The sequence below is a fragment of the Oncorhynchus kisutch genome, linkage group LG3 (genome assembly GCF_002021735.2).
Source record: "Oncorhynchus kisutch isolate 150728-3 linkage group LG3, Okis_V2, whole genome shotgun sequence".
In the NCBI taxonomy this organism is placed as follows: domain Eukaryota; kingdom Metazoa; phylum Chordata; class Actinopteri; order Salmoniformes; family Salmonidae; genus Oncorhynchus; species Oncorhynchus kisutch.
This window is the reverse complement of record NC_034176.2, coordinates 2,745,333-2,758,334: the sequence shown is the minus strand read 5'-3', so window position 1 is coordinate 2,758,334 and position 13,002 is coordinate 2,745,333. Positions and strand designations below refer to the sequence as shown.

General features: G+C 41.8%; 1 protein-coding gene across 2 annotated transcripts in view; it reads right to left on the bottom strand.

Annotated features, from left to right (window-relative positions):
• Nucleotides 1-1,247: 1,247 nt before the first annotated feature.
• LOC109882732 (protein mono-ADP-ribosyltransferase PARP8) overlaps nt 1,248-13,002 on the bottom strand; it is a 105,650-nt gene continuing 93,895 nt past the window's right edge. For both annotated transcript variants that reach the window (XM_031816599.1, XM_031816600.1), the window contains exons 24-27: nt 10,433-10,506; nt 10,250-10,319; nt 5,994-6,078; nt 1,248-5,375 (exon numbers count right to left, since the gene is read on the bottom strand). In XM_031816599.1, the coding sequence (XP_031672459.1) occupies nt 5,273-5,375; nt 5,994-6,078; nt 10,250-10,319; nt 10,433-10,506 (332 nt within the window). In that variant the 3' untranslated portion in view covers nt 1,248-5,272. The remainder of the gene's footprint in view (nt 5,376-5,993; nt 6,079-10,249; nt 10,320-10,432; nt 10,507-13,002) is intronic.

Below are 13,002 nucleotides of genomic sequence, written 5' to 3'. Positions count from 1 at the left end.
ATTTCTGGCTCTCACAGACCTGTAACTTCTTCTTTAAGAGGCTCCTCTGTCCTCCACTCGTTACCTGTATTAATGGCACCTGTTTGAACTTGTTATCATTATAAAAGACACCTGTCCACAACCTCAAACAGTCACACTCCAAAAGTTATATTTTGGATTCATCTGACCATATGACATTCTCCCAATCTTCTTCTGGATCATCCAAATGCTCTCTAGCAAACTTCAGACGGGCCTAGACATGTACTGGCTTAAGCAGGGGGACACGTCTGGCACTGCAGGATTTGAGTCCCTGGTGGCGTAGTGTGTTACTGATGGTAGGCTTTGTTACTTTGGTCCCAGCTCTCTGCAGGTCATTCACTAGGTCCCCCCGTCTGGTTCTGGGATTTTTACTCACCTTTCTTGTGATCATTTAGACCCCACGGGGTGAGATCTTGCGTGGAGCCCCAGATCGAGGGAGATTATCAGTGGTCTTGTATGTCTTCCATTTCCTAATAATTGCTCCCACAGTTGATTTCTTCAAACCAAGCTGCTTACCTATTGCAGATTCAGTCTTCCCAGCCTGGTGCAGGTCTACGATTTTGTTTCTGGTGTCCTATGACAACTCTTTGGTCTTGGTTTGGAGTGTGACTGTTTGAGGTTATGGACAGGTGTCTTTTATAATGATAACAAGTTCAAACAGGTGCCATTAATACAGGTAACGAGTGGAGGACAGAGGAGCCTCTTAAAGAATAAGTTATAGGTCTGTGAGAGCCAGAAATCTTGCTTGTTTGTAGGTGACCAAATCCTACAATGTGATTTTCTGGATTTTTTTTTCTCATTTTGTCTGTCATAGTTGAAGTGTACCTATGATGAAAATTACAGGCCTCTCTCATTTTGTTAAGTGGGAGAACTTGCACAATTGGTGGCTGACTAAATACTATTTTGCCCCACTGTACATATGAAAGTGGAATTGTGGTTTACACTAATCTGAGTAACGAAACAACACCAGTAAAATATAAATTGTGTTTTTTCAGCAAGTTTGAAATTTAATGAGCATAAACAAGTACATAAGCTGCTATTTCCATAATTTGGTAACCCCCCCCCCCCAAAAAAAAGCTCCAGTAATTTGCAAAATAAACAAAAAGCCATAAAAACTCAAATAAATAAAATATTTGGCCTCCTTGTTGTGGTAATATTAACAATATATTCCATATGTATTGTAATATATTACCATTAATCCACATGTCTATAAGGCACCAAACGCTAAATAGCATAATCATAGAATACCTTTTATTCACTATAATTGTGCAGAAAATACAAAGACATTCAGATCAACAGAAACACTCAATCACAAAGTGGATCAAAGGAAATATATACTGCCGACCATTATATTGTGTTATTTATTGGTCTCCATTCAACTGATTTAAGTTTCCTGTCATAATGGAGAAACTGTAGATTTCTGTAAAACTTTTGAGTTCCTTCTGAATTGACAGTCATGAGCTGTCATCACTTGGTGTTCTCGATTATGCCTCCAGTTCAACAATATGCTCCTCCTTCTTTCATGAGATTCAGGATACTGTGTTACCGTAGCTAAAATACAAACGCGATCATGAATTTAAATTAATAATGAATGGATTAGACATCAAATTATAATCCCATCATTCACAAATAGTAAATATCTTTTCAGTACATCATTTCTCATTCATTAACAAAACATGCATATTTAAAACAAATCTGAAGTAAAAAAAAATTAAAATCTTTGACAATGTTTGGTATATGAATGTGTTTCAAGTGTAAATATAGCAGATGTAACATCCGTTCTCAACACTGTTGTTAGCATGATATAGCATATGTAATATCACAAAATCAACATCCACCAGGATCACATTACTGTTCCAAGACAGATATTGCAAAAATATTAATATGAAATCAAATGAAATAGTGTGATTTGGTCACTGAATGATGCGATAAAACAACATGTTGCTCATTTGCCTTCACTGTCTTCTATGTTTGGGGTGGCAGGTAGCCTAGCAGTTAAGAATAGGTAGCCTAGGGATTAACAGGAGGTAGGCTAGCAGTTAAGAACAGGTAGCCTAGAGGTTAAAAGAAGGAGGCCTAGCGGATAAGAGCAGGTAGCCTAGCAGGTAAGAATAGGTAGCCTAGCGGTTAAGAGCAGGTAGCCTATTGGTTAAAAGCAGGAAGCCTAGCAGGTAGCCTAGCGGTGGGACGGCAGGTAGCCTAGGGGTTAAGAGCAGGTAGCCTACTGGTTAAGAGCAGGTAGCCTAATGGTTAAGAGCAGGTAGCCTAGAGGTTAAGAGCAGGTAGCCTGGCGGTGGGGTGGCAGGTTGCCTAGCAGTAAAAAGAAGGTTGCCTAGCGGTTAAGAGCAGGTAGCCTAATGGTTAAGAGCAGGTAACCTAGGGGTTAATAGCAGGTAGCCTAGAGGTTAAGAGCAGGTAGTCTAGGGGTTAAGAGCAAGTAGCCTAGCGTTTAAGAGCAGGTAGTCTAGCGGTTCAGACAAGGTAGCCTAGCGGTTAAGAGCAGGTAGCCTAGAGTTTAAGAGCAGGTAGTCTAGGGGTTAAGAGCAAGTAGCCTACCATTTAAGAGCAGGTAGCCTAGCATTTAAGAGCAGGTAGGCTAGTGGTTAAGAGCAGGTAGCCTAATGGTTAAGAGCAGGTAACCTAGCGTTTAAGAGCAGGTAGTCTAGGGGTTAAGAGCAAGAAGCCTAGCATTTAAGAGCCGGTAGCCTAGTGGTTAAGAGCAGGTAACCTAGCAGTTAAGACAAGGTAGCCTAGCGGTTAACAGCAGGTAGCCTATTGGTTCAGAGCAGGTAGCCTAGGTGTTAAGCGCAGGTAGCCTAGCGGTTAAGAGCAGGTAGCCTAGTGGTGGGGCGGTAGGTTGCCTAGAGGTTAAGAGCAGGTAGCCTAGCGGTTAAGAGTAGGTAGCCTGAAGGTTTGAAGAGAAGGTAGCCTAGTGGTAAATCAGCAGGTAGCCTAGTGGTTAAGAGCAGGTAGCCTGAAGGTTTAGAGAAGGTAGCCTAGTGGTAAATCAGCAGGTAGCCTAGCGGTTAAGAGCAGGTAGCCTGAAGGTTTAGAGAAGGTAGCCTAGCGTTTAAGAGTAGGAAGCCTAGCGGTTAAGAGCAGTTAGCCTAGCGGTTAAGAGTAGGTAGCCTAGCGGATAAGAGCAGTTAGCCAAGCGGTTAAGAGTAGGTAGCCTAGCGGTGGGGCGGCAGGTAGCCTAGCAGTTAAGAGTGTTGGGCCAGTAACCGAAAGGTCGCTGGTTTGAATTACCTGAGCCAACTGGGTGACTAATCTGTTGACGTGCCCTTGAGCAAGGCACTGAATTGTAACTGCTCCTGTAAATCACTCTGGATTAGAGCATCTGCTAAATTACGTCAATGTATTTATTTACCTATATTTGTTACAATAACGTAAAATATATTTAAAACTGTAAAATCATTAGTGATGAAAAAAAAATGCATAAAAAAAATATGACCTGTGATTTACAGTAATTTTTGATCAGATTGGTTGGTGTCCAGTATGACCTATATCAATGTTCAGAGTGGTTGGTGTCCTATATGACTAATATCAATGTCTACTTTAAACAATCATCATTTCATAATAAATATATAATTTACAGTGAACACAAGGGATAGTATCTGAGCTCTGATTGGTCTTTAAAAAGCACAGCTGAGATCTGATTGGTCTTTAAAAGCACAGAAATATATAGACAAGCAGCAAACACTAATGCTTAGTATGTATAGACCCCCCCCCCCCCCCCAAAGGAACAGCTTTAAAATGTTATTTAATTGGGGCTCCGATTATACATCCACATCTACCCATAGTTTTAATCAAAGTATAAAGATCAATCTGACATGTGTTAATACTGAATAGCTTTTAAAATACGTGTTATTCTATTTAAACTGGTTGTGAGTGGTAAGTGTGCAGAACTTGTGAATTTATCAAATGTATCTATTCTTGACTGGAGTCTAAGTCTTTGCTATTGTAAACCAGTAGACCCCCCTATAAAAGGAGAAGAAACCAATATATACATTTCCTGGTATGATATGTGAAAGAAAGGGATCTACTACCTAAATTAATACAACGCTTCAATCCAAATCGGCGCTTTTGGGCGATGCACCATTTAAAGGCAATGTTACCGCGGTCGAGGAGATGGCCTGCTAAGTAAACACGGCAGATGTCGGCTCAATGGTAAATTCCCTTTAACAGTACACTGTGCAGAAAATCGCTCTGTCATTTCCTAGTTGCTAAATTTCTAATAGTTTGCTTAATTTCCGTTTATGTAACAAAACATAGTAAGTATAGTGTAGATAATATATTGTAAAATATATTTTCAATAACCAAAAATATTGTATTTTCAGCTGTTTCAACCTGGTGTACAAAACCGAAAGTAAAAGACGCTAAATCGTAATTTAAGGACGGGAAGCATATAAATAACACACAGAGAACCAATCTACCACTTCTTAGAGTGGCATTTCAATGAGAAAGACAGATCTAGTACACCCAGAACTCCCTGCAGGCCTGATAGAATCCTGGGCCTAATGTGTCTATTCCACTCAACGTATTGCTGTTGTCCCTCAGTCGACACGGAATGGTAACCAACATATCACACCACCGTCGGAAAATACAACTATTCTTTTGTTTAATTTTAAAATAATCAAGTGGGGGGGGGCTTTTTAGTTTATCAGATTATGACTCAGTTGTTAGAACAAATGTATGACATTAAGAAAAATGAAGTGCATATTAACACCTTCAGTATACATAAAGTACATTGTATTTTGAAAAGATACAACTCTTTTACAGTAAATAAGGTCAGATAGATGGGACCTTTTTGCTAGACAGGAAGGGAACAATAATCGTTATTTTTGCTGAAAAGGTCCCACATCTACGAGCAAGAAGTCTCAAAATATTCACCAAAGAGTTTTACCGTTTTTAAATGTTCTCTATATATATATTTTAAAAAATGAAGTCGTCCCAATCAGTCAAACAGAGACATACCGTGTCTTCAGAAAAACAGGATTCCTCATAGTATTTATAAACTTAGCAAAATGTGTTCTTCCCGAAAGAGTTTTGCTGTGTTTCGGTTATAAATATGTGTTGTTGATTTCATCAAGGTTTCCTTGAAGATTTCAAACTTTTGCTAAGTTGTTGATGTGTTCTCTACATTGGTCGGAAACACACGTGTTACGACGGGCTTCAGCAGCTCAAAAAATGCAGCTTTGAGCCGGGAGGAGGCGGCAGAATTACAGGGAGGACATTTCCATTCCAGCGAGGTTCATCCCGTGGCAGTCTGATTGCCGATGACTCGTATGATCTCTCGATGGATGCCAGCGTCTTGTGTGTTGATGCTTGTATCTCCCACCTGACCATCTTCATAGCTGGATCAGAAGAAACACACAATAATATCACTCCTCGGGAACTACCAACCCTGTGATCAGAACATATTCACAGTTGGCACTCCAGCTATTCAACTGAGATAAAGTTGAAATGTTCACTTGTAATATCAGATATATTATTGAGATGTAAACCTCTCTTTGGGTTTGTCGAAAGGAAATATAGAAAGTCTGCTTTGATGAATTTAACACCACTGTCTGTATGAACACGGTCGTGTTTTTACTACTTACACGAAGAAGAAGCATGTAGAGATGTGGTCATATACTTACACGAAGAAGAAGTGTGTACAGCTGTGGTCATATACTTACACGAAGAAGAAGCATGTACAGCTGTGGTCATATACTTACACGAAGAAGAAGTGTGTACAGCTGTGGTCATATACTTACACGAAGAAGAAGTGTGTACAGCTGTGGTCGTATACTTACACGAAGAAGAAGTGTGTACAGCTGTGGTCATATACTTACACGAAGAAGAAGCATGTAGAGATGTGGTCATATACTTATTTATTTATTCACCTTTATTTAACCAGGTAGGCAAGTTGAGAACAAGTTCTCATTTACAATTGCGACCTGGCCAAGATAAAGCAAAGCAGTGTGACTTACACGAAGAAGAAGCGTGTACAGACGTGGTCGGTGTTTGGGACGACCCAGATGTCTCCATGTTTGTGCAGGTCAGGGGACGTGATGACTGGAAGAGACACAGAAGGACACAAACATATATATTTACATTTAGTTCACATATATGTCATCAGTTAATACATCTCCATTGTTGTTCTTTGGTTGCTTCAGCCCAGGGTTTCCACTAGCTTCCACAGCCACAAAGTAAGATTCAACAGCCAAAAAGTCAGATCCCACAGCCACAAAGTCAGATTCCACAGCCACAAAGTCAGATTCCCCAGCCACAAAGTCAGATTCCCCAGCCACAAAGTCAGATTCAACAGCCAAAGTCAGATTCCCCAGCCACAAAGTCAGATTCCCCAGCCACAAAGTCAGATTCAACAGCCACAAAGTCAGATTCCCCAGCCACAAAGTCAGATTCCCCAGCCACAAAGTCAGATTCAACAGCCACAAAGTCAGATTCCCCAGCCACAAAGTCAGATTCCACAGCCACAAAGTCAGATTCCCCAGCCACAAAGTCAGATTCAACAGCCACAAAGTCAGATTCCACAGCCACAAAGTCAGATTCCCCAGCCACAAAGTCAGATTCAACAGCCACAAAGTCAGATTCCACAGCCACAAAGTCAAAATTGGCACCCATTGCTTTTTGATCTTCCTTTCAGGTTAGAGTTTAGCGTAAAGATTAGCAGTGTGGTTAAGGTTAGGTTTAGTTTTAAATCAAATTTTAAGAAGATCCATTTAAGAAATATGTGGGATTTATGACTTTGTCAAATCAAATCAAATTGCATTTGTCACATGTGAAATGCTTACTTTACAAGCCCTTAACCAACAATGCAGTTTTAAGAAAAATATTTACTAAATATTTACTAAACCAAAGTAAAAAAATGTATAAAAGAGCAACAATAAAATAACAATAATGAGGCTATATACAGGGGGTACCGGTACCGAGTCAATGTGTGGGGGTACAGGTTAGTAATGAGGCTATATACAGGGGGTACCGGTACCGAGTCAATGTGTGGGGGTACAGGTTAGTAATGAGGCTATATACAGGGGGGTACCGGTACCGAGTCAATGTGTGGGGGTACAGGTTAGTAATGAGGCTATATACAGGGGGTACCGGTACCGAGTCAATGTGTGGGGGTACAGGTTAGTAATGAGGCTATATACAGGGGGTACCGGTACCGAGTCAATGTGTGGGGGTACAGGTTAGTAATGAGGCTATATACAGGGGGTACCGGTACCGAGTCAATGTGTGGGGGTACAGGTTAGTAATGAGGCTATATACAGGGGGTACCGGTACCGAGTCAATGTGTGGGGGTACAGGTTAGTTGAGGTAAGCGAGGTAATATGTACATGGAGGTAGCGGTAAGTGACTATGCATAGATAATAAATAGTGAGTAGCAGCAGCACAAAATGGGGGGGGGGGGACGGACAATGCAAATATTCCGGGTAGCCATTTGATTAGCTGTTCAGCAGTCTTAGAAGCTGTTAAGACGCCTTTTGTTAAGACGACCTTTCAAGAAGCCTCTTGGACCTAAACTTGGCGCTCCAGTACCACTTGCCGTGCGGTAACAGAGAGAACAGTCTATGACTACTGTGGCTGGAGTCTTTGGCAATTTTTAGGGCCTTCCTCTGACACCGCCTGTTATAGAGGTCCTGGATGGCAGGAAGCTTGGCCCCAGAGATGTACTGGGCCGTATGCACTACCCTCTGTAGTGCCTTGCGGTCGGAGCAGTTGCAACCAGTCATGATTCTCTAGATGGTGCAGCTGAGGACCCATGCCAAATCTTTTCAGTCTCCTGAGAGGGAATAGGCGTTGTTGTGCCCTCTTCAAAACTGTCTTGGCGTGGTTGGACAATGTCAGTTTGTTTGTGATGTGGACACCAAGGAACTTGAAGCCCTCCTTTTCCTGTAGTCCAAGATCATATCCTTTGTCTTGTTGAGGGAGAGGTTGTTGTCCTGGCACCACACTGCCAGGTCTCTGACCTTCTCCCGATAGGCTCATCGTTGTCGTGATCAGGCCTACCACCATTGTGTCATCTGCAAACTTAATGATGGTGTTGGAGTCGTGCGCGGCCAGTCAGTCATGGGTGAACAGGGAGTACAGAAGGGAACTAAGCACGCACCCCTGAGGGGCCCCCGTGTTGAGGATCAACGTGGCGGATGTGTTGTAACCTACCCTTACCACCTGGGGGCGGCCCGTCAGGAAGTCCAGGATCCAGATGCAGAGGAAGGTGTTTAGTCCCAGGATCCTTAGCTTAGTGATGAGCTTTGAGGGCATTACGGTGTTGAACGCTGAGCTGTAGCCAATGAATAGCATTCTCACATAGGTGTTCCTTCTGTCCAGGTGGGAAAGGGCAGTGTGGAGTGCAATAGAGATTGCGTCATCTGTGGATCGGTTGGGGCGGTATGCAAATTGAAGTGGGTCTAGGGTTTCTGGTATGATGGTGTTGATGTGAGCTATGACCAGCCTTGCAAAGCACTTCATGACTACAGACGTGAGTGCTACGGGTCGGTAGTCATTTAGGCAGGTTACCTTAGTGTTCTTGGGCACAGGCACTATGGTGGTCTGCTTAAAACATGTTGGTATTACAGACTCAGACAAGGAGAGGTTGAAAATATCAGTGAAGACATTTGCCAGTTGGTCAGTGCATGCTCAGAGTACACATCCTGGTAATCTGTCTGGCCCTGCGGCTTTGTGAATGTTGACCTCACAAAAGGTCATACTCACATCGGTTACGGAGAGCGTGATACACAGTCGTCCAGAACTGCTGGTACTCTCATTCATGCTTCAGTGTTGCTTGCCTCGACGCACACATAGAAATAATTTAGCTGGTCTGGTAGGCTCGTGTCACTGGGCAGCTCGTGGATGGGCTTCCCTTGGTAGTCTGTAATCTTCGTCCTGTACTATCGCTTTGCCTGTTTGATGGTTCGTCGGAGGGCATAGCGGGATTTCTTATAAGTGTCAGGGTTAAAGTCCCGTTCAATGAAAGCGGCATCTTTAGCCTTTAGCTCGGTGCCGATGTTGCCTGTAATCCATTGGTTCTGGTTGGGATATGTACGTATGGTCACTGTGGGGACGACATCATCGATGCATTTATTGATGAAACCAATGACTGATGTGGTATACTCCTCAATGCCATCGGATGAAATCCCGGAACATTTTCCAGTCTGTGCTAGCAAAAACAGTCCTGTAGCATAGCATCTGCATCATCTTGACTACTTCTGTATCGAGTCACTGGTACTTCCTGCTTTAGTTTTTGCTTGTAAAGCAAAAATCAGGAGGATAGAATTATGGTCAGATTTCCCAAATGGAGGGCGAGGGAGAGCTTCGAATGCGTCTCTGTGGGTAGCGTAAAGGTGGTCTAGAGTTTTTTTCCCTCTGGTTGCACATGTAACATGCTGGTAGAAATGAGGTAAAACGGATTTAAGTTTGCCTGCATTAAAGTCCCCGGCGACTAGGAACACCACTTCTGGATGAGCATTTTCTTGTTTGCTTATGGTGGAATACAGCTCAATGAGTGAGGTCTTAGTATCAGCATCGGTTTGTGGTGGTAAATAGACAGCTATGAAAAATATAGATGAAAACTCTCTTGGTAAATAGTGTAGTCTACAACTTATCATGTGATACTCTACCTCAGCCAAGCAAAACCTTGAGACGTCCTTAATATTACATTTTGTGCACCAGCTGTTATTTACAAATAGACACAGACCACCACCCCTTGTCTTACCGGAGGCAGCTGTTCTATCTTGCCGGAAAACCCAGCCAACTGTATATTATCCTTGTTGCCGTTCAGCCACGACTCAGTGAAACACAAGATATTATAGTTTTTAATGTCCCGTTGGTAGGATAGTCTTGAACGGAGCTCAGACAGTTTATTCTCCAATGATTGCACGTTGGCCAATAGGATAGATGGTAGAGGTGGGTTACCCACTCACAGACGATATTATCACAAGGCACATTTGGGCCTGGTGCAGTGTCAGCAGTAAGTCATTCGTGTCCGACTCGTTAAAGAAAAAAGTTTGAGTTGTGTAAATCGCTGTCCTAATATCCAGAAGCTCATTTCGGTGATAAGAGATGATGGCAGACACATTATGTACAAAAATAAGTTACAAACAATGCAAAAAAACAACAACGAAATAGCACAATTGATTAGGAGCCCTTTAAAACGGCAGCCATCTTCTCCGACTCATAGGAGTATAGAAGTTGGTGACGACACCAGCCCAGAGCACATACGTACCTTCACATAAGGCTATGCACTTTAGGTTCCGACTTTGCAAAAACTGGGGCTGCTGGCCTTTCTTTGTTGACTGCAAAAGGACACAAATCTAGTGAATAAAAATGTTAATTTTCCCCAAAAATTTTTCCATTTTACCCCTGTTTCATCAACACCTTGCAAAAGTGTAAATGTCCTCATGCTAACCTGCAAATGTAAGTTGGTCTTGTTTGTCGCAGTTTGGTCCTTTGAAGCAACCTTCTGTTGCTTTTTGTTCATCCCTGAATGGAGAGAAAGATCAATGTTAGAAATGATTATGAGCATGAAATATTTTGTCTATTTAAACAATAATTACATTTCAAATAGACCGAACGGTAATTCATCTACATTAAATATTACATTTTAAACAGAAAGGTAATTCATCCATAACAAACTTTACATTTTAAATAGACAGAATGGTAATTCATCTAAAACAGGGCTCTAACTCCTCTACCTCCACAATGGGTGCAGGCATCAGACCTCATTATTGATAGAGATTTTGATATCTCACATCTCAAAATAGGGCTAATTATTGTTCGATCCCTCACTTCCAAGGCACTTATAGTCAATTAACTAATCACTGATCATAATCGTGATGTGATTGGCCTTACTGAAACATTAAATTATTGTGTTAAATGAGGCCTCTCCTCCTGGTTACACTAGTGACCATATCCCCCGCGCCTCCTGCAAAGATGGAGGTGTTGCTAACATTTACAATAGCAAATTTAAATTTTGACCCCAAGAAAATGACTGTGTTTTCATCTTTTGAGCTTCTAGTCATGAAATCTATGCAGCCTACTCAATCACTTTTTATAGCTACTGGGCCATATTCATCGTTCCTCACTGAGTTCCCTGAATTCCTATCAGACCTTGTAGACATGGCAGATAACATTCACATTTTTGGTGATTTCAATATTCACATGGAAAAGTCCACAGAGCCACTCCAAAAGGCTTTTGGAGCCATCATCGACTCAGTGGGTTTTGTCCAACATGTCTCCGGACCTACTCACTGCCACAGTCATACTCTGGACCTACTTTTGTCCCGTGGAATAAATGTTGTGGATCTTAATGTTTTTCCTCATAATCCTGGACTATCGGACCACCGTCTTATTACGTTTTCAATCGCAACAAAATAATTGGGTCAGACCCCAAGCAAGGATCATCAAAAGCAGTGCTATAAATTCTCGGACAACCCAAAGATTCCTAGATGCCCTTCCAGACTCCCTCCTCCTACCCAAGGACGTTGGAGTACAACAATCAGTTAACCACCTAACTGAGGGACTCAATTTAACCTTGAGAGTAATACCCTAGATGCAGTCGTACCCATAAAAATAAAAAACATTTGTTACAAGAAACTAGCTCCCTGGTATACAGAAAACACCCGAACCCTGAAGCAAGCTTCCAGAAAATTGGAACGGAAATGGCGCTCCACTAAACTGGATGTCTTCCGACTAGCTTGGAAAGGCAATATTGAAGACCCCTCACTGCGGCTCGAACTTATTTGAGGAGAATAAGAACAATCTGTCCCAAAGAACAATCTGTCCCATACTGTCCCAAAGCTAACTAAAAATAAGCATTCCCCAAGAGAGGATTTTCACTTCAGCAGTGATGAATTCATTAACTTCTTTGAGGAAAATGATAATTGATGATAATTAGAAAGCAAATTACGGACTAGACTTTAAATCTGCGTATTCCTCCAAATCTCATTTGTTCTGAGTCTGCACAACTCTGCAAGGAACTAAGATCAATGGAGAGAGTCAAGTTTTTTTAATCCTATATCTATTGACACATTCATGAAAATAGCCATGGCTTCTAAACCTTCAAGCTGCATACTGGACCCTATTGCAACTAAACTGCTGAAAGAGCTGCTTCCGGTGCTTGGCCCTCCTAAGTTTCGGTGTTCCTCAAGGTTCTGTTTTAGGACCACTATTGTTTTCCTTATATATTTTACCTGTTGGGGATGTCATTTGGAAACATAATGTTAACTTTCACTACTATGCAGACGATACACAGCTGTACATTTCGATGAAACATGGTGAAGCCCCAAAATTGCCCTCCCTGGAAGCCTGTGTTTCAGACATAAGGAAGGGGATGGCGGAAAATATTTTACTTTCAAAACAGAGATGCTAGTTCTAGGTCCAAAGAAACAAAGAGATCTTCTGTTGGATCTGACAATTAATCTTGATGGTTGTACAGTCGTCTCAAATAAAACTGTGAAGGACCTCGGCGTTACTCTGGACCCTAATCTCTCTTTTGACGAACATATCATGAATATTTAAAGGACAGATTTTTTCCATTTACGTAACATTGCAAAAATCTGAAACGCTTTGTCCAAAAAAGATTCTGAAAAACTAATCCATGCTTTTGTCACTTCTAGATTAGAGTACTGCAATGCTCTGCTTTCTGGCTACTCGGATAAAGCACTAAATAAACTTCAGTTGGTGCTAAACACGGCTGCTAGAATCTTGACTAGAACCCCAAAATTTGATCATATTACTCCAGTGCTAGCTTCTCTACACTGGATTCCTGTTAAGGCAAGGGCTGATTTCAAGGTTTTACTGCTAACCTACAAAGCATTACATGGGCTTGCTCCTACCTATCTCTCTGATTTGGTCCTGCCGTACATACCAACACATACGCTACGGTCACGAGATGCCGTCCTCCTTATTGTCCCTAGAATTCCTAAGAAAACAGCTGGAGGCAGGGCTTTCTCCTATAGAGCTCAATTTTTATGGAAT